The sequence below is a fragment of the Agelaius phoeniceus genome, chromosome 1 (genome assembly GCF_051311805.1).
Source record: "Agelaius phoeniceus isolate bAgePho1 chromosome 1, bAgePho1.hap1, whole genome shotgun sequence".
NCBI classification, from domain to species: Eukaryota; Metazoa; Chordata; class Aves; order Passeriformes; family Icteridae; genus Agelaius; species Agelaius phoeniceus.
In genome coordinates, this window is record NC_135265.1 from 22,972,011 (window position 1) to 22,993,034 (window position 21,024).

General features: G+C 39.8%; 2 protein-coding genes across 3 annotated transcripts in view; both read left to right on the top strand.

Moving 5' to 3' along the window:
- Nucleotides 1–8,148, top strand: part of CFAP69 (cilia and flagella associated protein 69) — a 58,253-nt gene extending 50,105 nt beyond the window's left edge. The window contains 6 exon segments of the mRNA XM_077174720.1: nucleotides 1,565–1,638; nucleotides 2,561–2,613; nucleotides 5,471–5,578; nucleotides 6,072–6,149; nucleotides 7,047–7,170; nucleotides 7,919–8,148. Coding sequence (XP_077030835.1) covers nucleotides 1,565–1,638; nucleotides 2,561–2,613; nucleotides 5,471–5,578; nucleotides 6,072–6,149; nucleotides 7,047–7,170; nucleotides 7,919–8,148 — 667 coding nt within the window.
- Nucleotides 8,149–10,087: 1,939 nt separating this feature from the next.
- CLDN12 (claudin 12) lies at nucleotides 10,088–18,668 on the top strand. 2 transcript variants are annotated; one of them, XM_054634087.2, is made up of 3 exons: nucleotides 10,088–10,241; nucleotides 12,524–12,590; nucleotides 14,696–18,668. In XM_054634087.2, the coding sequence occupies exon 3, from the start codon at nucleotides 14,718–14,720 to the stop codon at nucleotides 15,453–15,455; it is 738 nt and encodes a 245-aa protein (XP_054490062.1). In that variant the 5' UTR covers nucleotides 10,088–10,241; nucleotides 12,524–12,590; nucleotides 14,696–14,717; the 3' UTR covers nucleotides 15,456–18,668. The 2 variants fall into 2 exon arrangements, with proteins under 2 accessions (XP_054490062.1, XP_054490071.1); XM_054634096.2 differs by lacking the exon at nucleotides 10,088–10,241 and adding an exon at nucleotides 10,357–10,502.
- Nucleotides 18,669–21,024: the final 2,356 nt, after the last annotated feature.

Below are 21,024 nucleotides of genomic sequence, written 5' to 3' on the forward strand. Positions count from 1 at the left end.
TTTCAACATCAGAGTGTATGAAAACTACACTCCATAGTTTCCCTATTTATAACAAGAGCCATTAGGTTGCTTTCATTTTTTTAAGAAAGATTTATGTACAGTCCCTTTATATAGGCCTACAATATAATACCAGCCTTGTTAACAGGCCATGGTTCTCCATGCATTCAAGTAGAGACAGTTTGGTTTTCTGTGGGACACCTGCCTTTGTATCTTGTGACTGTGTTGAGTTCCCTGTAGACAGAGTTGTCTTGGATCATTCTGACATGAATATTTGTGAATTTGGAATAAAGTCTTGTGTGGAGTTTCTGAATGGAGTATGTGCTAAGAATAAGAACTGTAGTCTATCCTTGGGTGTCAGGATTAACTTCAAGTGTCACGTGCATCAAAGCTATTGTGCCTTTTCCAGCTCAGGTTAATCTTTAAAACAAGTGGGTGTTACAATTTCAGTCTTAACTTAGGTTTTCATTTCAGTGGGTGTATTCTGTGAAGAAGCTTTTGTAAAAGCTGGTGTATCCCTTAAGGAACACTTGTTGTAGGATGCAGGTATAGCTATCCCTTGTAAAGTGAAGATGTTATAACAGACAGGTGTGCACAGACCAGCTCCTAGGTGTTCTCTTAGGTTTACTTGGTAGCAGAATAGGTAGGTTGGGACTAATTTCAGGATCCCTCATACAACTGCCTTAAAACCACTCTCTCTGAGTTCACATTTGTTTTGCTCTGTTAGCTAAACTCTAGCATAGGTATCATTGGTACTAAAAGTGTAGACTTCATAAACTCTGATGTGTATGCTGAGAGACTGTAAATTCAACTGGTAAGATATATTTGCATGACAGCTTTTTAGAATGGAAGCATAATTTACAAAATTAGCTGTAGCATGTTAAGAGTGAATCCAAGTGTACCTGGATGGTAATGCTGTATTTCTGTCTGACTTTGAAAGATTTCCCTTAAATATATTACACATGTATTTACATAACTCTCCTGCCTGCATCCTTGGAAGCATCGTTAGATATAGAAAAATTATTCAGATTTGATGTCAAAAAGTAAATCATAGTGATCTGGGGCTTGTTTGTTTTATATTAAAAAAAATAGTCTGAGTAAATGGGTGCAAGAATGAGTTGATAGCATCAAAGAGCATGTTTGGAAATAAATACACAGGAATCATATAGTGTTGCAGACAACTTTGATGAAAAATCCTTTCCTTAGGATTTTTCCTCCTGAGAAGCTGAGAGGCCTCAGGAACAAAATGTAAACAATGATTGTCTGCTGCTGTGGGATGCAACAGGTGGATCTGTAATTGGTCTCATAGAGCTGTTTCTAGTTAATGGCCAATCACAGTCAGCTGGCTTGGACTCTGTCCAAGACAGAAGCTTTTGTTATCTCTGATGAAACCTTTTCTTCTATTCTTTTAGTATAGTTTTAATGTAATATATATCATAAAATAATAAATCATGGATTCTGAAACATGCAGTCAACATTCTCGTCTCTTCCCTCATCCAAGAACCCCTGTGAACACCATCACAATACAGGTGTTTGTTCAGTGTATTAATCCTGACTTTCCTTCTAGGTTTCCAAATGCAGGAAAGTCATCCTTGTTAAGCAAGATTTCTCATGCCAAACCTGAGATTGCAAATTATGCATGTAAGTTCATACTCTTATTTTTAGAGCAGTAATATTTCCTGAGAAAGAAAATAAGTCTTTTTGCTAACTTGCTTATAGTAAAGGTTTATAATAAAGAATAGGGTAGCAATGTTGCCTGGCTTTTTAATTATAAGAAATACTTTAAGGAGATACTTGCTGCCTCAGTGTCCAGTTCCTTTACCCACCTCAGTTTTTCATGTATACACCCCCATAACGCTTCAACCTGTTAATGCAGGGTCTATTTAACATTTATTTTTGTCTCAGCCCCTTGTATTGCAACTGAGATTCTCTGTGGTGTGCAATATCCTCAGTCTACAGAATACATACTGTCAAGTTCCTTTGCCTAAACATCTTATATGCTTTAGAACTTACTGTCACTTGCAACAGAGAAGATTTTGGGGTTTTAATCTGTCCACTGAAAAATAGAAAATTTTTGTTTTTCTATCAGTAAGTTCAAATTAGTTATCTGAACTTCTTTAATTAAAAAGTAAGAGTGCAAGTACCAGTAATTACTACTGACCTTTTTGCACCATTCCCAATCCTCTACAGCCTTTTCTCAGTTTGAAGAGTCATATCTCACTTTATCTTTCATTGTTTTATCCCTGTTTGGAAGCTAATCCATAGTCTAGGTAATAGTTTTTGTGTCTGAGACTTCTCTACCTTCCTGTTCCCATTTTGGAATGACTGGGGCAGAACTGCAGAAAGAGATAAGACTTGGTGAAGCACTGGATTTTTTTGGCCTAATTTTCATCTATTTTATTTTGCTTTTTCTTTATTCCTTTTCCCTTCTTTATTTTTTTTTTGCTACTGCACATTTGTTTAAATACACTGAGAAAGTTCTACAGTATTTAAATGTTTTGTAAGTTTAACTTTTTTTAAATGTTGAAACCAATTTTGTTTTCTTCCTGTCCCCTTGCTGCAGTCACGACAATACAGCCTGAACTAGGAAAGATCATGTATGCAGATTATAAGCAGGTCAGTATGAAACCTCACTCTGATTGTTTGTTAAAGTTATATGGAGTGACTACTTATGTTGCTTAACAGAATTTCAGAAGGAGAATGAAAACTTGTAGGTATTTTCATATGCATATGCATGTCAAATGAAATTGCATGGGCTTAACAGGAGTTGTGAGAAAAGTTCTGTTTTATGAAGTAATAATAAGAGAGTTTCATAGCCAAATACAGTATTATAATGTAGAGCTTATTTCAAGTCACTTTAATAAATGGCTTCTCATTTTCCCTTCCCTTCCTTCTGTGGTTCTAATCCTGGTTTACAATCTTAGAGACATGAAATTGTTTATGGAATTGAGATTGCAGTGTCCTAGTGTACTCTTAAAAGTTTAGGACTTGGAAAAAAATCGTTTCAGAAATCAGCCTATTATTTTTATTTAGAAGAAGCAAATTTTTTGCAAGTTGCCTGTACAGAGAGCTCTGGACTGAGTAATTTTCAGGATGCAAATAATGGCAGATTTGTCCAATAGCTGAAGATCTACATTAGTGAATGGCAGGGAGTTTTGTGATTATAACCCTGCCACCATAACTTCTTGTTATGACTTTCAAGATTGGCTGTTCTAACTTTTTTTTTAGGTTTTTTTTTGTCTTTGTGGCATTTTTGTTGATTTGGTTTGTTTTTGGGGGCATAGGTTTTTTTTTTTGTTTAGTGGGTTGGGTTTTTGAATTAAAAACTGAAATAGTGTGATGTGATAGTGATTACCTGAACAGCCCGGATAGTGCACTACCTGAGAGGTGAGGCACCTGGGTCCAGTTCCTTTTGAAATAGGCTGTGGTTGTGAAAGACTGCTGGAGTTATGGCCCTACCACTTAAATTTTTGTGAGCTCTGTTCCACCCAGCTTCTTCAGATAAAAGTTGTCAGATTAATTCTGTGGTTCCTGGAATCCTTTGTACAGTATCCACTGATGGGGAAACCAGTGTTAAATGAGACTAGAGAGACTAATAGATTTTGGACCCCAGCTTCACTTAAAAATTGCAGCAAACATTTTCATTCCTCAAGCTTGAATCTTCTTTGATGTGCTTTTACTTTGTTTTTGAAGTGTATGATACATGCAGCACTGGACTCATCATTTTCAAGATAAAAGGCGAGTGCATGAAAGGGTTTCAGATGAGTTAACCAGAAAACATAACCCCCAGATATGAAAAGACAAAAAACTATTGTTTCTGCTTTCAGAACCACTAATGCTAGGGAGATTCAGTAGCTGATGCTTGAAACCTTAATTTAACAAACTTCAAGTAAACTGTGTATTAAAGAAAGTAAGTCTAGTTTGTCTGCTTCCCTGCAGAGATGCAATATGTCTAAGGGAATTTTGGTTTTACGTTCATTTTATCTGCTAGTTTAGGGTAGCTTATCCTGGAAAGCTATGCTGCAAATAAACAGGATTTTTCATAGCCCTTTCAAAAAACTGTCTACCATAAATGAGGATCTCTTGCTCATACTGGTGTATCTTTCTCCAGCAAGAGATCTACTTGAACTCCTGGCTTTCTTTTCTGAAGTCTTTTTCTTGTCATAGCCGGTGATCCTTATTGTTGGCCATTTCTACAGTTCATGGTTTTTATACCACACTGTTGGGGGCTATATAGGAACCATATGGACAAAATACTTGTTTCCTAAAGTCAAGGGAACTAAGGGTTGTGATCACGGGGAATTTCTAGGGGTAAGAGGAAGTACTCTCCATATTGCAACTGCTGAAGCCAAAATATAAACCATGTAATTAACAGCAATAATTGAGGTGTCTTTTCTGTATCACTCAAAGGACAATGATTCATTTTTTCCTAAAGAACATTGATATTTTTAAAGAGATATGTAACTATTTGCTCATTTTATCATAGTACAATATAAAAAAGAAAATATGTGCAAGTTTCCTAGTGCTGTCTGTAGTTACTGCTTGGGAAAAAAAAAAAAAAGACACAGAAGTAGAAGACCTGAGTAGAGTTGGGTTTCAGGTCTCAGTGCTAGATCATGAAAACTAACATAATCACTTACATTTTCTACCAGAGTATCTGAGCCCCCTTCTGCACTAAGTAGCACACTGGAAATTTTATGATATGCTCGCTTCAGGGATTGTTCAGTTTAATCCAGTTCTAAATGGGCATTGGATAGATTTGAAGACCCTACCTTTGCTCTTCTTTACCTCACTCTCTGTCTTAGCTTTCTGTGACTTACTGAGTAGCCATTTTGGGGGTTTCATTATCATTCTGCTTTTCTTTGGTCTGCCTCAGCTGTCCAACAGGTCTCTCAACCAGCAGAGAAAGTGACGAGGTCCCTGTTCATTGTGGCAGTCTTTGCTGGGCTCTGTCTGGAAGCTGATTGAGTAATCAAAGTCTCATTTGAGCTGAAGAGCAGAAATCAAATTCTTGTAGTTTCTCATGCTCAGGGGAGTAGTGTTAAGTGGGTTTGTATTTGGAGTAATGATACTCTGTAGCCACAAGGAACAGACTTTATTTGCTGTCTCAGTGACAGTACGAATTCTCTACAAATGTGATAGCCTAAGCTGCTCACCTTTCAGAGTCTGTTTTATTCTCAGGTAATAGCTAAATCTTGTAAGATCTCTGCTGAGGTATTATTACCCTCTATTTTGTACTTTGCAGATGGCTATAAAAAATAGACAGGGGAACATGAGGAGCAGCGGGTCTGTGTAATAGCAGCATTTTGTTTAATCTACTTCTAATGTTAGATTGTAAATGTATTGAAACAGCCAATGCATATTATTTTGTCTGGGTTCTTTTGTTCATGTATAGTGATAATCACTGTTGATAGTTGAAAGCCCTTGGGTTTGCTCACTGGAAGTATTTTGTTTGAAACTTTTGTTTTCCTAGATTTCAGTAGCTGATCTCCCAGGACTGATTGAAGGTGCACATGCAAACAAAGGAATGGGCCATAAATTTCTCAAACATGTAGAGAGAACCAAACAACTTCTCTTAGTTGTAAGTTAAATAAAATTTACATTTTATTGAAATCAAAGTGCAATAAATAAAATATATCTTAATTGCAATGTAGTTGGAATTTAGAAAGTCATTTGTAATTTGTGTGATTGTGATAACTATAGCTGTAATTGTGTTTACAGAATGGACCATTCAAATGACTAATGATAAATTAAGTTCTTAAATGGAATTTATCATTTAAAATTTCCAATTAATTTAGAACAGTGAAGTGTTCCAAGCATAACAAAAGCATGATTTTTTTTTCTATAAGAGTCCCATAAGAAGTTTAAAAACCAGACCTTTGAGAAACACTGAATGAGAATTAATGAGTTTGTGCCTACAGTGTCTGATGTTCCATTGCTGTTTAGTTGCTTTCTGTTATTTGCCCAGGAGTGAACACATTGCCATGGACATTCCAGGGCAAAGTGATGAAGAGTACCTTGATACTGTAACAAAATTTTACACCACAAAACTTGTTTTTGTGTAACTTTTTCAGGTTGATATTTCTGGGTTTCAGCTGTCTATGAAGACTCAGTTCAGAACAGCCTTTGAAACGATATTGCTTCTAACAAAGGTAAGTTCTCATCTTCCTATGTGACAGCTGTAGTTATGTTGAGTCAAGAGAATGGCTTAGTTTTGATTGAGAAACATTCAAATGTTGGGGTGTCTTCTGGATTTATAATATAAGGACAGTGACCAAAGAGATTCTCCAAAATTTTTACTTGTCCAGGTTAAACCGCTCTAGTTTATGTTGAGTACCACACAATTGTTAATAGAATTGATTAACCTGTGCAGCATGTGGGATATTTCTTACAGTCAAGTAAAGGTAAAAAGAGACATAATATTCAGTTCCCCAATCCAGTAGCATTTTAAGAAGTAGAAATGTGTGGTTACAGTTAAAGCCTGCCTTGATGCCCTTACTGCATAGACCGACATCAGGCCCCAGCTTTGCAGACATTCACTGTTTCCATCTCTTAACTATGCTTCTGATTCAAATAATAAATATTATGTAATTTTAAAAAATTGATTAATCTTATACATTTCAGGTATTGCTGTTTATTTTTCGTTTATTCAGGTTGGGATTTTCTAATATTAAAATGTTTAAGAATTATAACACTCTACAAAGGATTTTCTTATATGTTTTATAGGTCTGAAGTTTTTCTGAAATTGAGTTTGTGTTCATAGATGTCAGTATAAACAAAAACCAAAACTGTCATTCTTTCTGTAACTGGCATTTCAGAATGAGCTAGCCTGTTTACCTGAAATCTGTCTTTGAGCAAAAAAATGAATCACTGAACATTATTTTCTTCTGTGCTGTAATAGATCAGCCTTGAGCACCTGAGTCAAACTCACAGCTGCTTGGGCAAGAAGGGCTATTTAGGCAATTAAAAATGCAAGAGGAGATGTAAAATTGAAGTAGCACTTGTTAAACTACAAATACTTACTAAGGGAAATTTACTTTTCTTTTAAGGAACTGGAGCTCTACAAAGAGGAACTTGTAACAAAGCCTGCACTTCTTGCCATCAATAAAATGGATTTGCCTTGTGCAAAGGATAACTTGGATGAACTTTTGACACAACTAGAGAATCCTCAGGGTAAAGGAAATTCCAGTAATAACTTTCATCAAAATTAGTAGTAAGATTTCATATGGATAACGCTGCATTGGCAGAGAGTTGTTTGAAACTGAAGTCAGCTATTAAATGTATTATTTGAACATATGTTTAAAATCAGTTCCTGCATTAAGAGCTCTGTTTATATGCATTTGTAATGGCTTCACTGTTTTGAAAAGATTGTAGTAAAATAGAGATATCCCAGATGATCTTTCCCAACCATGATATGGGAGAGTAAGTTTCTGGTCTAGGTGTCTGGAATAAGAGTAACCTGCATCGAAGGTCCCCTCACAGGCACTGACATATGTACCATTTGTCATGTGATTTTGGCCTAAACACATGAAAATTCTGGAAAGGTCTATGTAGGTTTATTTTAGTCTTGCAATTACATTGGGGTGAATTGCTTTCTCTTTCCTGGAGTGTGTAGAAACCAGAAAAGCTTAAGACCCTATTCTCCCATAATCTGCAACTTGGGATATCTTTGTGCTCATTGGAAGTGTATAGAATCTTCTCATGGCAGCATTATGCATTAAGAATAGTATAACTGCTATATCAGTGCTTGTCTTCTGAGATTTGAGAAGACTAATTATGCAGATAGTATGTATATTAATTGCAGCTATGTTTATTACTGTAATTTATTAAAGTTTATTTTCTACATTTAATGGGATTTTATGGGCTTTGTAGTGATACAGTATTTGGGGATTGTACTAACTCTTGCAATACAATTTTTCAGACTTCTTTCACTTACTAGAGGAAGAAATGATTCCAGAAAATACTCTTGAATTCAGAGAGGTGATTCCTATATCTACGTATACCGGAGAAGGAATTGAGGAACTCAAAACATGTCTAAGAAAATCCATAGATGAGCAAGCAGAGCAGGTGAATGAGGAATATCGGAAAAAGAAGCTCCTGCTTTTACAAACTCCCAAAGAAGAACAAATGAATAGAAGCTGACATTCCTGAATGGGTCCAGCACATTTTCGTATTTTAACTATGCACATGAAGCCTTTGTTGTGCAGACTTTCCATTTAATTGTTCCCTCTTCCCTCACTGCCTGCTTCCCTCTATTTGTTTAGGCATGTAGGTAGGGCACAGTGGGGAAAGAGACAAGGGGTTTTTATTTATGTTGGCTACAAAGCTCAACAATGTAAAGACCAAAGTACGTGTAACTCAAAGCACTGCTTAACAACTGATGATCCCTGGAATATTTTTGCCAAGTGAGAGGAATGGAGGGAATAGAACTTGCACGAAGGAGCAAGTTCAACAACTCTTCATATCCTGTGGGCATCAGAAGAACCAAAGGAAGTTTCTGGTGGAGGAATTTTCCAGAGTCTGGGCCTTCTAAGGTGAACATAAGTTCTGCTATTGTGACAGGCTTTGTTGGTTTTAAGGATTTAAAGGAAAACACATATAAATGGCTACTAGGAAGTGACTTGTAGGAGCACAAAAAGCAAGACTGATTTGTAATGTTGGAGGTTTTTTTTGCACCTGCTGGTGCCTACTGTAATCTTAGTTGTATAAATCCTGATTTCAAATTCCCATGCTTAATTTGTGATCCCCTCCTTTTATGGAGTTATTTGGTTTATGTTACATTTCAGTGAAGAAAGTGGTTTCTTCTCAACAGAGTTGTACATTTTTGGAAATATTTAGTGTTCTAGATTATATATTACAAGAAGTCACAATCACATTTTAATTTTTAAAAAAATTCAAAGTCCTCTATTGTCAGGGTGTTTTCTACTTCAAAGCTATTAAATTGCTTGCAAAGCAAAATAAGATTGAATACATCAAAGCCTTCTAGTTTGGTTTGGTTTTGTAATGTATGTATCATACCCTGCTTCTTTAGATTTTGTTAAATCAGTCACTGGGAGGAAAGGTATGGTTTCTCATAATGCATTGTTATCTTATTGCAAAAGTCCCACACCTTGTCAGCAATTTCTCACGCACAGCTCCCCACAGCATTGACTCCTTCTCAGTACAGACAACAAACTCCAACTCTCCGCACAGCACAGCCAACAAACACTAACTCTCTCCTCACCCACCTAACCCACTCTTTTGTAGTGCTTGTCTTATTGGACACAGCTGTGGCCTATTAAGGGCAGGGTTGCTCCTAATCTTTGGTGATTAGTGGAGCTGCAACTCCTCAGGTGTGACTACCTTCTGCACTATTTTCTTACATTCTATCCCTCCACAATAATGCATTTATTTTATCATTGGTATTGGTTCTTACTGTGATTTTCCTCTCATTTTACTGTGTTTGTTCGGGGCTAATATGCTTTCAGTGATGCTAAGAATAGGCTGTCTGTTTTACAGAGTTGCAGAATGAATTAGGTTGGGAAAGACCTGTGAGATTGAGTCTAACCAATGATCAAACACTACCTTGTCAACTAGACCATGGCATTCAGTGTTTCCTTAAACACCTCTTCCCTCCACCTTCCTGGGTAGCCCATTACCCTTTCTGTGAAGAAATTCCTCGTGATGTCCAATCTGAATCCGCCTTAGTACAGATTGAGGCCATCGCTTCTCATCCTGTCACTGGTTGCCTGGGAGAGAAGACCGACCCCCACCTGGCTACAACCTCCTTTCAGGGGGTTGTACAGTGATCTCATCACCCCTGAGGCTCCTTTTCTGCAGGCTATTTCATAGCTGAAAACAGCATTTTGTTTTTTCCAGACTTTGTGAACGCCGGTCTTAATGAGTGAGGTTAAGGGAGGAGAGGGGGTGTGTTTGTACTGAGAGGCAGCGTGGTTTACTGGAGCTGTCCGCCGCGGGCCGCAGCTGCCTGCCGCAGTCAGGTTCCTCGGACCTGCGCTCAGCTGCCTTACCGTAGGGACGTGTGGTAGAGCACCGGCGTTTGCAGCCCGGGCTGGCGGAGAGCGCCGAGCGGGCGGGCCCGGCAGGGCGGCCGAGAGCCGGGGTGCGCCGGGCCGGCCCGGGCCCGCACTGCGCCGGCGCCGCCGCCCCGCCCCACAAGGCCCCGCGCGGCCGCGGCCTCCCCTCAGCGCGGCGGCTCCGCGGCCGGGGCGGCGGCCATGGCGCCTCATGAGCGCGGCGGAAAGGTGAGCGGGCTCGGTGAGCGGGCTCGGTGAGCGGGCGCGGCCCCGGCACGGCCAGCCCGGGCCCTGCGGCGCTTCCCGGCTCCCCCGCGAGTCCGGGCTCGCTGTCGCGGGCGGGGATCGGCGGTGCTCCCCGGGGGGACGCTGTGTGTTCCCTCCGTGCGTCAGCTACTCTTGACGATTCAGTCGGTAAAATAATTACCCCTGCTCCAAGGTTTTCTTGGAAGTCCTAATTTTTTAACTAGGATCGTTAATTCTAACCTGGTACATGTGTATTTAATTTTAATAGGAGTTTTGTAGAACGTAGAACTGCATGATTGATTCCCAGAATCAAAAAAAAAAAAGACTGGTGGCAGTGGTTCTGAGTCAGTCCCTTGAAACTGGCGAGCTTTAGGCCTCCAGTTTCTGGTGGCCAGTTAGCCAAAACTCGTGAAAAATTTTGAACTGCTCATGCTGTTGTGGATAGTCAGGCAGTCGTTTGTGTTGATGGATTATACTGTGACTTCTCTCCTACAGGGCTTTACAAAACAGTGATGCTTCCCAGACCGTGGGCTTTTCAAGGCCATGCAAGGGAACAGAGCTGGTTTTATTCATTTCTGAATTATGTCTACAGTAAATGTCCCTTTTGTTGTCTTTTTTTCATTATTTTATCTTGTAATAAAATAATGCCTTTAATGACTTACCAGTTTTTAACCAGCTTCATCCAACATCTCTCATTACAGCAACATGGATCTTTAGAATTGGGGGTAAAATCTGTCCCTACTAAAGGGTGCTATTAGGACTGGTAGCTTCTGTGGATCACATAGAAGAGCCTTTCACAGTACAGCTTTAAAATCCTTGGGATGGAAGAAGCTGAAGTCAAGAATCTAAGGCAAGGCAGGGTTTTATCTGGCCAAAGTGTGTTTTCTTCCCTTGGACAACTAGCTGACAAGTGATTGAGGTCCCTAGTTGTTAAACACCACCAGGATTAGACAGTAAAATCAGATGGACTAAAGGGAGGAAGAAAAAACCAAAAGAAACTCAATTTCTGCAAAAATGAGTTGGGTATTGGGGAATATTCCATAGCTGCTCTGAATCTGTTTATTATAGCACAGGTTTCATCATTTAATGGGAGGGACTCCAGGGCTGGGCACAGCTCCCTCTGACAGCTTTGTTTGCCTGCACTAATTTTCTACTTAATTATGTTGTTGTGGTTGTTCATGGGTGTGAACCTGCAGAGGGAGGTCTGTGTGTTTATCTTGGCTTCAGCTGCAAAGTGCACAGAAAGCTTGAAAATTCATCAGTAATGTTAGTGAACAAAAGCTGCTGCTCCAGGCTGTGTGTCTGCAGTTGTGTCTTATGTGCAATAGCATTCTTATTAATGAGTTTCCAAATCTGAAACCCTCTTTCTCATTCAGTGAAAAAATCAGGGTTCATGACTGTGTTGTAAAGTCTCTTACTTGCCTAGATAGTTTGATAGAAGGATTTCTTTGATGTTTTTGTAGGTGACGGAGCCTATTCATATATTTTATGAATTTTATAATATTTCAGGGTTTGATATGGGTAGTTTAGAATAAACTCTTTCTTTGCCCAACAAATTCGGCTGTAGGTTGTAACTTTTAACAGTTGCATACTGACATACTTGGAGGTCTGATGCTGTCCAGTAGTAAAATGATGTACCTATTATGACCTGCAGATTTGATCTTGGGACTTAGATGTGGGGGTAGAAAATCCACAAGAGGATCTGTTCCTCTGGAAAAGCTGGACAGCCATTGAAAAGGCATTACCAGTGTTTCCTGGTTTTCTCCAATTTCCTTGAAACCTTTGTGTAGAAGGCAGGAAGGAATAGAGACCCACGAGATATATAAACAGTTTAGAGTTTGTCCTTTGTTTTCTGACATTAAATAATCATTGCACCCTTTCCTCACTGCTGTTTAAGTGCAGCCTGGAACCTTAACATCTGCAGTAATCATTCTGTATGACTTCTTACAGATTTTTTGCTAAAAACATAAAATTCAGGATGCAAACTCTGTGTCTTGGAACACCCATGAGAGAAGCAGGTTTTTTGCACCTTTGGCTTTTGAGATGAATAGATAGAGAACAAGCTCTGGAGAAAAAAATTGAAGAAAGAAAAAATAGTAGTTTGAGTTGTGTTTTTTAAATAAGAGCAAATTGTAGAAGGTGATGGAGTTGGCCTAATGCAAACATAACTGATATTCCTAATTCCTGAATTGCAATGTAAATGCTGTTGCTGAAATTGCATGAAACAAATGTGATGTTGACTCTTTCTTTGTTCTGTTTCTTAGATGCAGTAACACCTTTTTCCTGCTTAGAGAAGTTGCTAAAGTTTCTGTTGGTTTGAGGACACTGCTGGTAAGTGCACTGAAGCCATCTAATTAAGACAACACTTGTTTTGTTGCTGTCTTCATCAGGGCTCTAAAGCTATAATTACAATCATCAAGCCAGCAATATTTGCAAGATGGGATAGGTCTCCCCTGATGGAAGGGATGGGGGGTAACATGCCTATTTGCTGTAATCTACTACTGCAAATGAATTTTCAGAAACAGCAGCTTTCTGAAAATGGTCAGTCATGTGTTTATTTCAGCTGGTTCACGTATAGCTCTATCTTGGAGTATGCCCCGTCTGCATGGAAGTTTTATCCAGGGTAAGGCAAGCTCTTTATGGAAGATCAAAAGCATCAAGCTTGAAGAAAGCAAAATCTGATGTAAGATTAGATTTACCCCTGAAGATCATTTGTTATGGTTCCATTTTCTTGCAAGTTGATTGTTTTTACCTTACTGAAGCTAAAGTTAGGCATCATATTAAAATAATCATAATGGAAATACTTCTCTGGTCCCCCCCCACCCAGGGGCTATCCTGTTAATGACCTGCCATCTGAAAAGTTTACTGCCATGGGAAGAGAAGCTTGCCCACGCTCAGCTATCCTTAGCAACAATGTAATGCTGTCTTTTTGACAAATAAGGTAGTTGTTAGCATAAATGTGGTTGTCATTATTTCTTTCCAGAGTGCTTCTTTGGAATCTAGGCTGTGATCAGCACTTAAATGAAAGTGTCCACATTACAGTGCAATTCTTCAGGGTTAGATGGCATAAAATAATTGCCTAATGGTTTCTTAGGAAACAAATTGAACTTCATTTATTTGTCTATAAATCAATAGAATGCTGGCTAGCTGTATGGCTTGATAATGCTTTTAGTGTGTTTCCAATATACATGGGAATTCCTTACCTGAAAACTGGACCTCCCTGGTAATTGGATGTTTGCAGGTATAAAAGGAGAGTGAGGGATCGGATTTGATTGCCTTTTTGTTTGCAGCCATGTCTGTAACCTTTCTGTGATACAGATATTCAGTTACCTGTATATGCATTAAGCAGAACTTCTGGTACTTATGACTTTGGACATTTGATAGATATGTACAGTGCTGTATAATAATTTGGAAGAAGTTTCAGGAGGAGTTTATAACTGAATGGTGCTCAGTAAGAATTTGCAAAGCATCTGTTCATTTTTAGGTACTATAATTCTTAGTGTCCAGCTTCAAGTACACTCTGGGGTAAATGCTCAGTGCCTGTTATGTATTAGGCTTCTTTGAAATATCTTGGTCATGCAGAGACGGGATAACTGATAACTTGAATTGAGTCTTTTTTTTTTTTAAGTTTTTGTTTGTTTTGTAAAGGGCCATCATTGAGACTGTTTCTCAGCATCTCTATAGACAAGAGGCTATAGTAGCTATGCAGACAGTGGTAATATTGAAAAGGAATCAGTATTAACACTTGCTCTGGAGTGAAAAATGTGAAAGCTGAAAAGTCATCTGCTTTCTGTAATTGTGTGCTTGGCCAGTTGATTCTGAAAGGCAGGAGTAGTGTGGCAGAACTGTTAGTTGCTGTTGAAAAATTCATAGTAAGTTACTCAACAGATCCTCCACCACCATCTCACAGCTCTTGTCAACAGTTTGGCCTATATAAAATGTGTATAACTGCCTACATGCCTATATGCATTCCCTGCCAGTCTAATGATGAAAATTTTAAGCAACTCCCTTTTACTCATGCAGGATTAACAATTCCCTTTTACTCACGCAGCAGCATGGTAGGACTGAGCATGCACTCTGATATTGTATCTGGGCTAAAGACAAGGAGCTGCCAGCTGAGGACAGGTGAACTTAAATCATGGCTGTGTATGTAGACTCACACATTCAAATGTGCTTGTTTTTTTACCTTGAACACAGTGACTTCAGCAGTCTGTCAGTTGAGAAATCGTAAGTCTGTGAAATAAGCTGACATTTCATTAAAGCATGAATTTAGTGGTTTTTAAGACAGTGTTACCACTGTCTTAAGCGTGTCAGACAAAGAAGGTGCCACAAAGTTAGTGCCTACTAGCTGTCATCTAAGTTTATTAAAATCAACAATCAACTGTAGTTAGTCCTGTGTCCATGGTTTTCGTTTATATTTTTCTTTCTAATCGCAGGAAGCAACCTCTGTGGGCAAATATGGGCTGCCGGGATGTTCATGCGGCGACCGTGCTGGCCTTCCTCAGTGGAACAGCCTCAGTAGCTGGGCTCCTTGCAGCAGTTCTGCTTCCCAACTGGAGGCAGATGAGACTGTACACGTACAACAAGAATGAGAGGAATGTGACGGTTTACACTGGACTCTGGATTAAGTGTGCGCGCTTTGATGGGAGCAGAGACTGTGTGATCTATGACCCACAGTGGTACACGGCTGTGGATCAGCTGGATTTGCGCGTTCTTCAGTTTGCCCTTCCTCTGAGTATGTTCACTGCTGTCTCAGCTCTGTTCCTGTGCATGATTGGCATGTGTAACACAGCCTTTGTATCGACCGTGCCAAACGTCAAGCTGGCCAAGTGCCTGGTAAACAGCGCAGGCTGCCATCTCGTGGCCGGCCTCTTGTTCCTGCTTGCCTGTGCCATTTGTCTCACTCCGTCCATCTGGGTCATCTTTTATAACAATTATCTGAACAGGAAATACGAGCCCGTCTTCAGCTTTGACATCTCTGTATTTATTGCCATTGCCAGTGCTGGCGGTCTGTTTTTCACTTCCATCATGCTGTTCCTGTGGTACTGTGCATGCAAAAGCCTCCCTTCTCCTTTCTGGCAGCCCCTGTATTCCCACGCCCCCAGCATGCACAGCTATGCCTCTCAGCCCTACTCCGCACGTTCTCGCCTCTCTGCCGTAGAAATCGACATTCCTGTTGTGACACATTCATCTTAAGGAGACAAAGCCTTGGAAGCCAAGTTCTTGTGTTCATTCAAGCCATGAAAATTGTAGGCTTGATTCTCTGTGCTGCCCTGCACTGAGCATAATTCTTTGTAAGGTCAAGTTTCCCAAGGCACAAAGCCATGGAGGCCTGAGTTCAGCAAGTCTGTTGCTGTTCTGGTCTGTTTGTTACTTCTTGACCACCTTTCCTTTTTTTTCTTCTTATTTTTTTGACTCTGAGCTCACTACAGTCACAATTGCTGCTAATGCTGGATCAGTACACTAACAATTGTATGTATCCATCCTTTTGCTTGCTGATGTCAAAGGAGGTTTGAACGTCTTTGAGATTTAATAAGCTATTCCTAAATTCTGATCTCATTGTATGACCCTTGCACCCGTGTATTGTCCAGATGCAGGCAGTGGAACTGGGTGTAGGGGTTTCACTGAGTTTCTTGTTCATCCAGATCCACATATTGTAATATGTGATGTCTGAAAAGGGTGTTTGGCAGACTACTTCAGTTCTGTGCACTGTTCTTTGTTTTTTGCTGTACACACAAACAGATACCTGCTTTGGAACTTCTGTAACAGAATTAGTGCCAAAATACCCTTTATTTTCGAAGTAACTGTCAGAAGGAATACAACTGATTTAACTATGAAGGTTGTTCTGTGCTCTAATAGCATTTTGTGAATTACTGCGGGCTAGAAATCTTTTGTGAATTTTATTTCTAGTCTGTTTTTTACTAAGTTAGCAAATTCACAAGATCTATTTTGTGATTAAAAGTAAAAACACTAGTATTTAAAAATTGTGATTAGAACCTTTGATGTCTTTTTATTTGAAGGCCTTCTTAAAAGTGGATTTTGAAGTATGATACCAAGTGTTCAGTTCTGGAGAGAAATGTGACTCCCTACAAAAAGGGTTAGGAAAACCACAGAGCATTATGAAGACTATCAAAGATCCTTTTGAAACACTGTATACAAGCTATAACAACATTTCTCTGAAAGGGGAATTATAACCCTGGGGAGAGATTTTTTTTTAATCTAGATGTTTTTTAAAAGTGTATATACAAGGACCAATAAGCTTGTGTTTTTTTCAGAGTTGATCTTTATGGTTGATGGACTTTTCATGCTCTAGCTTATTTCATTACTGATTAAGACTTAACCTTTTCAGCTTGGTTCTTTAACACTTTCAAATTCAGCTGTTTTAAAATCCAGTTATTTCCCCTGCTGCCGCCTCATAAATGCAGAAAGTTCCCTATTCCTATTTTCCGTAAGATGCTATTTTGAATAACTTTTGAGCTTCACTGTGTAGCTCTACAAGGATGAAGAGGGATTGTAAATTCCCAACCTGGGATGTCTTTAAATCACTTTTTGCCTTCTAAAATACAGAGCAGCAGATGAGCCCTAAGGATCCAAGCTCTTTAATATGGGCTTTGACATTACTTGAAAATTCCATGACAGTGAGTTGAAGAGTGCTATAATTAAAGCAAGCATTTGATTCTCTCAGGTTTTGGTAAATTAAGATCTTATGTTTAAGATGTCATCCCAGTAAGGAAAGCTGTTTTGATTGGTGGCATTCTGGAGCTTAGTGGATATTTGCATTTCATTAACCCCAGAATAAATTTGGTTTTCTAAAAAAAAAGTCAGTTTCTTTAATTCCAGTTCTGAAGATTCATGCAAGGTCCTGAAAACCATTTAGTTTCCTCCTCTAGGTGTTAGGAATAGAAACAAGTACTGTACTGGGCAAATCTTGGTCTGTTAAAATTTGTGAAATAACAGTATGCAAAGAAAGATTGTGTTTTAGCTGGCAGATCTCAGACTTCAGTGGACTGAGGGAGGAAGCTGATCTCTATCATAATTGCGAGCATAGTCAGTAAAGAGCCAGGCCTTTAACACAGTGCTTGATTTAACAGCAGTCTTAAGGAATTAACACTGTAGACAGTAAAAAGTATGTAAGGGGAGATATGCCTCCAAACATGATACTCTCTTAGGTTTACAGGGTGTGAGAGTATGAAGTATCTTTTTTAATCAGATCATGACTTGCATGGGATTAGAACACGTGTAATGACATGCAAGCCAAGTTTTTTTTCTTCAAAACTGAACTTTGCTTTACTGTTCATCTGCTTGTCCAACACTGTTGCTGGTTTAGCTGCCCATCTCCCTTAATGCCTTGTAAGGTCAAAGCAAAGGGGCCACTGGTATGTGATTTAATGTCATCTTGCTTCTGCATCACTTCAGTGTCTTTTCTTCTTTGTGCCTTGCTTCAGTTATGAGTTGGCCAGTAAATGTTACAGTCAGCCTCTGATAAACTCTTTGAGCCTGAATTTGCCAAGCATTTTCGTCATTTTTAAGAGTTGATGAATGTATCTCTTGGTGACTTAAAAAGGAGCTGAATTTTCAGCATCTCCAGAACAAGAATGACAGCCTGGCAAACTGTTGCTTTCTACAAGAATATAAGTTTAGCCAGTGTTGTTCTCTGTGCACTTTAATAGCAGATGCCTCTGACAGCTCTTTTGTATTCTGACTTTGATTTTTATGCACAGAACTTTTAATTAGTATTTGCTGCTGCCTAAGCTGATAACTTGTTGGTGTGAAAATTGTGTCTTTCTAAAAGCCAGAGATGAATGAGTTATGAAAAGTAGGGCTCCAGAAGATAATGGATTCCAGCATAGGTTTCAGTTAGCAAGAAGACTGTTGCATCATGTTCTATCACCGAAGCATAGCTGGTTTTCTTTCATCAATGCTGTTATTATGTTTCTGCTGAATCCTAAGTGAAATTACCTGGAAGTGCTGTGCTGTATTTCCTTTGTTACAGAAAGACATGGCCAACCTGTGACACTTGAGCTGAGTGCCACTCCAGCTTTTTTTATTTTTTGCTAAGGTTGCCATCGTGCCCAGCACCAGGGCTGGGGAGTGACAGGCCTCCCTGGACTGGAAGAGAGCACATGTGTCCTGCAGGTATGTCTGCCAGGGAACAGCCTTTGGGGAGCAGTTAGCACCCCTGCCTCTGACCAGCTGCACCTTCCTGGGCACTGCTGTGAAAGACTTTAACAGAAAAAACCAGAAAGATTTTAATTTGTAGCTTGTGCAGTAAAGGTTGGGTGCTCTGAGATTACAGGAACCTGTCTTTTTTCAAGTAGTTCCTGTCCAACTTCTTTTAAATTGTGTTAAGTGTTGGTTCTTTTTATGTGAAACAGAAGATATGTATTTTTAATAAAAGAGTCTCATACAGATGCAGTGTATTTTGATTAATTTTGTTGAAAACAGTAGCTACTAGAATATGAACGACTTTACCTTTCGATATTGATCACCAGACTGTTTCAGGTGACCACTGTTGATCACCCAAGTATTTTAAACCTTAACTGGTTTAAAATGTGTATACTGCATTTTAGCTGCCTAATTTTATAGGACTCCTGCTTTGAGCGAAACAAAACAATTTTTTTTAAGTATCACAAAGCCCCAAACCAGCCCTTCTGAAAAGGGAGGATAAGCCAAACTCCTGCCCTCCCATCTGCTGTACAGGATGTGCTGTCAGCTGGAGATTATGCTGCCTCCTGACCTGTGAAAGTCATTTGGGCATCCCAGGGACTTGTGGCACTCCAGTGGATGGTAGTGGTTCTTGATGCTTCACTTCTTTAGTGTGCTGCTCCTGGCTACTACAGCTCAGCAGGTTACAGTGACTCAGTACAGAGCTGTGGAATCCTCTGAGTCCTTCCCCCTCAGGGAAATCCCCAGGGCATTGCCTTGGAAAGACATACCATAGAGTTTTCCCCACCTAAGTGGACAGAAAGGACTTCCCCATGGAGTCTTGCACAACACCATGATCCATCCCATTCCTTTCCCCATGTGTCCCACATTCTCATAGTTTCTCCTTTCCCTGTTTCCTCACTGGTTTGGTATCCCTGGTGGCAGCTCCATCTTCCCTGTAGGCTGATGCCCTTTTCCCAGCCCCTTGTGCCACCCCAGTGCCCTCAAACCCTTGGCCACTGACGCCATACTTCACCTTGTGCACACCACATGGCCTGGTCTTTTGTCCCCGGTTTCCTTTGGTGTGGTGGATGCAATAAACCTTGCTGGAGCTGGCCATACCTTGCTGGAGCTGGCCCTTCTGCCTCTCTTCACTGAGCTAGCCATGGTGAGTGGGGTGTGTGGACTTGAGTGCCCTGCCCAAACCCTTCCCCAGGCAGCTTTTCCACAGGAGATACTTACTGGGGAATAGCTATAGGTAGCAGTGACCACCATCTAAACCCACATTGCTACACTGAGCCTTTCCCCAATGTTAAGGAGCAAAATACAAAATCCTTTTGAGTGTTAAAAATGCTGATACCATAGTTCAAATTCACAAAATCTGAATTCTTTTGCAGAATAGAGTGACACTTGCTGGTAATTCCTCAGGATTTCTAGTCTTCCCAGCTGGCATTCTAGGAGATTTAGGTTTTATCTGTTTTGGGAAATAGATTGTATGAGAACTGTTCTTGTGCAGTAGGCACAGTAAAAAGCAGTTGTCTCAGTACCACAGCTCATTTGAGGGGGTGGAAAAATGATTTTATAATCTCTGCTTCAGCGGGTTGATTTCCTCCTTTGCTGTCACTTTCAGACAGTCCTCCTCTCTTTTTGATCTGGTATAAACCTAGGGGTTGGTTGGATGTTGGCGTAAATACTGGAATGCAGAGAACTCAGTTTCTCCCAAAATGTGGGAGTGACTCATTTTTTTAATATTAAAATTCCTGTAAAACTACCCCACCTATTTGTGCTCATTGGAAACAAATGTCTTGGCAGTTTTTCCCTTGTTTTATTTCACAGGACTTGAGTTCACATGTGTGGTTCATTAGGTGTGTAATGTTACTTATCCCTTCATGTACCTACTGAGCAGCAGTGCACCTCAGAAGCAGCATAAGCTTTCCTGTAAGATTTTTGTTCCATTGCTGCATCATTATTCATCAAGAGGGACATAACAGAGGCCTCATTGGAGGGTAAGAAGTATTTACTGTTTTCAAAACTGCTTTTTGTCTCTGTACCAAAGAGTCAATTTGGTTACTCAGGCTGGGCAGTACTCAGGCCCTTGTCTTTTGGGTGTGGCAGCTGCAAGGAGATGTAGAGGCTGAGAAAGGGCAATAGAAATTATGGTGAGCTGTAGTGTATGAGTTTTGAGGAGAGAGACCAGACAACTGGACTTCCAAGAGATGCTGTTGTCCTAGTTTCTGTTCTAACAAAGAGAAAAATATGTAATGAAAGCCCTAAGTATTTGAATAAGCTTTATGTGACATCCAAGACTCCTAGAGGAATCCAAGCAAACTTGTAAAACACAGCATGCAAGTACTGCCCAGACAGGATGTGTCCTTGGGGATCACAGTCATTGACCCAAGTGTTCAATACCACATCTTAGCTTTATGCTGTGCCTGCTGTGTAGCCATCACTGACATTATAGCACCAAAGCCTGGTGCTCTCCAGTCTCTCTGTGATCTTATCACCCCATATTACAGCCCTTCCACCAGTCAGAGTGGTAACCATTGATACTGCTCTAGTTTTGTTGCAAAAGCCACAAAATATTTATAAGCAAACGTGTAAGATCAATTACAAATTCACG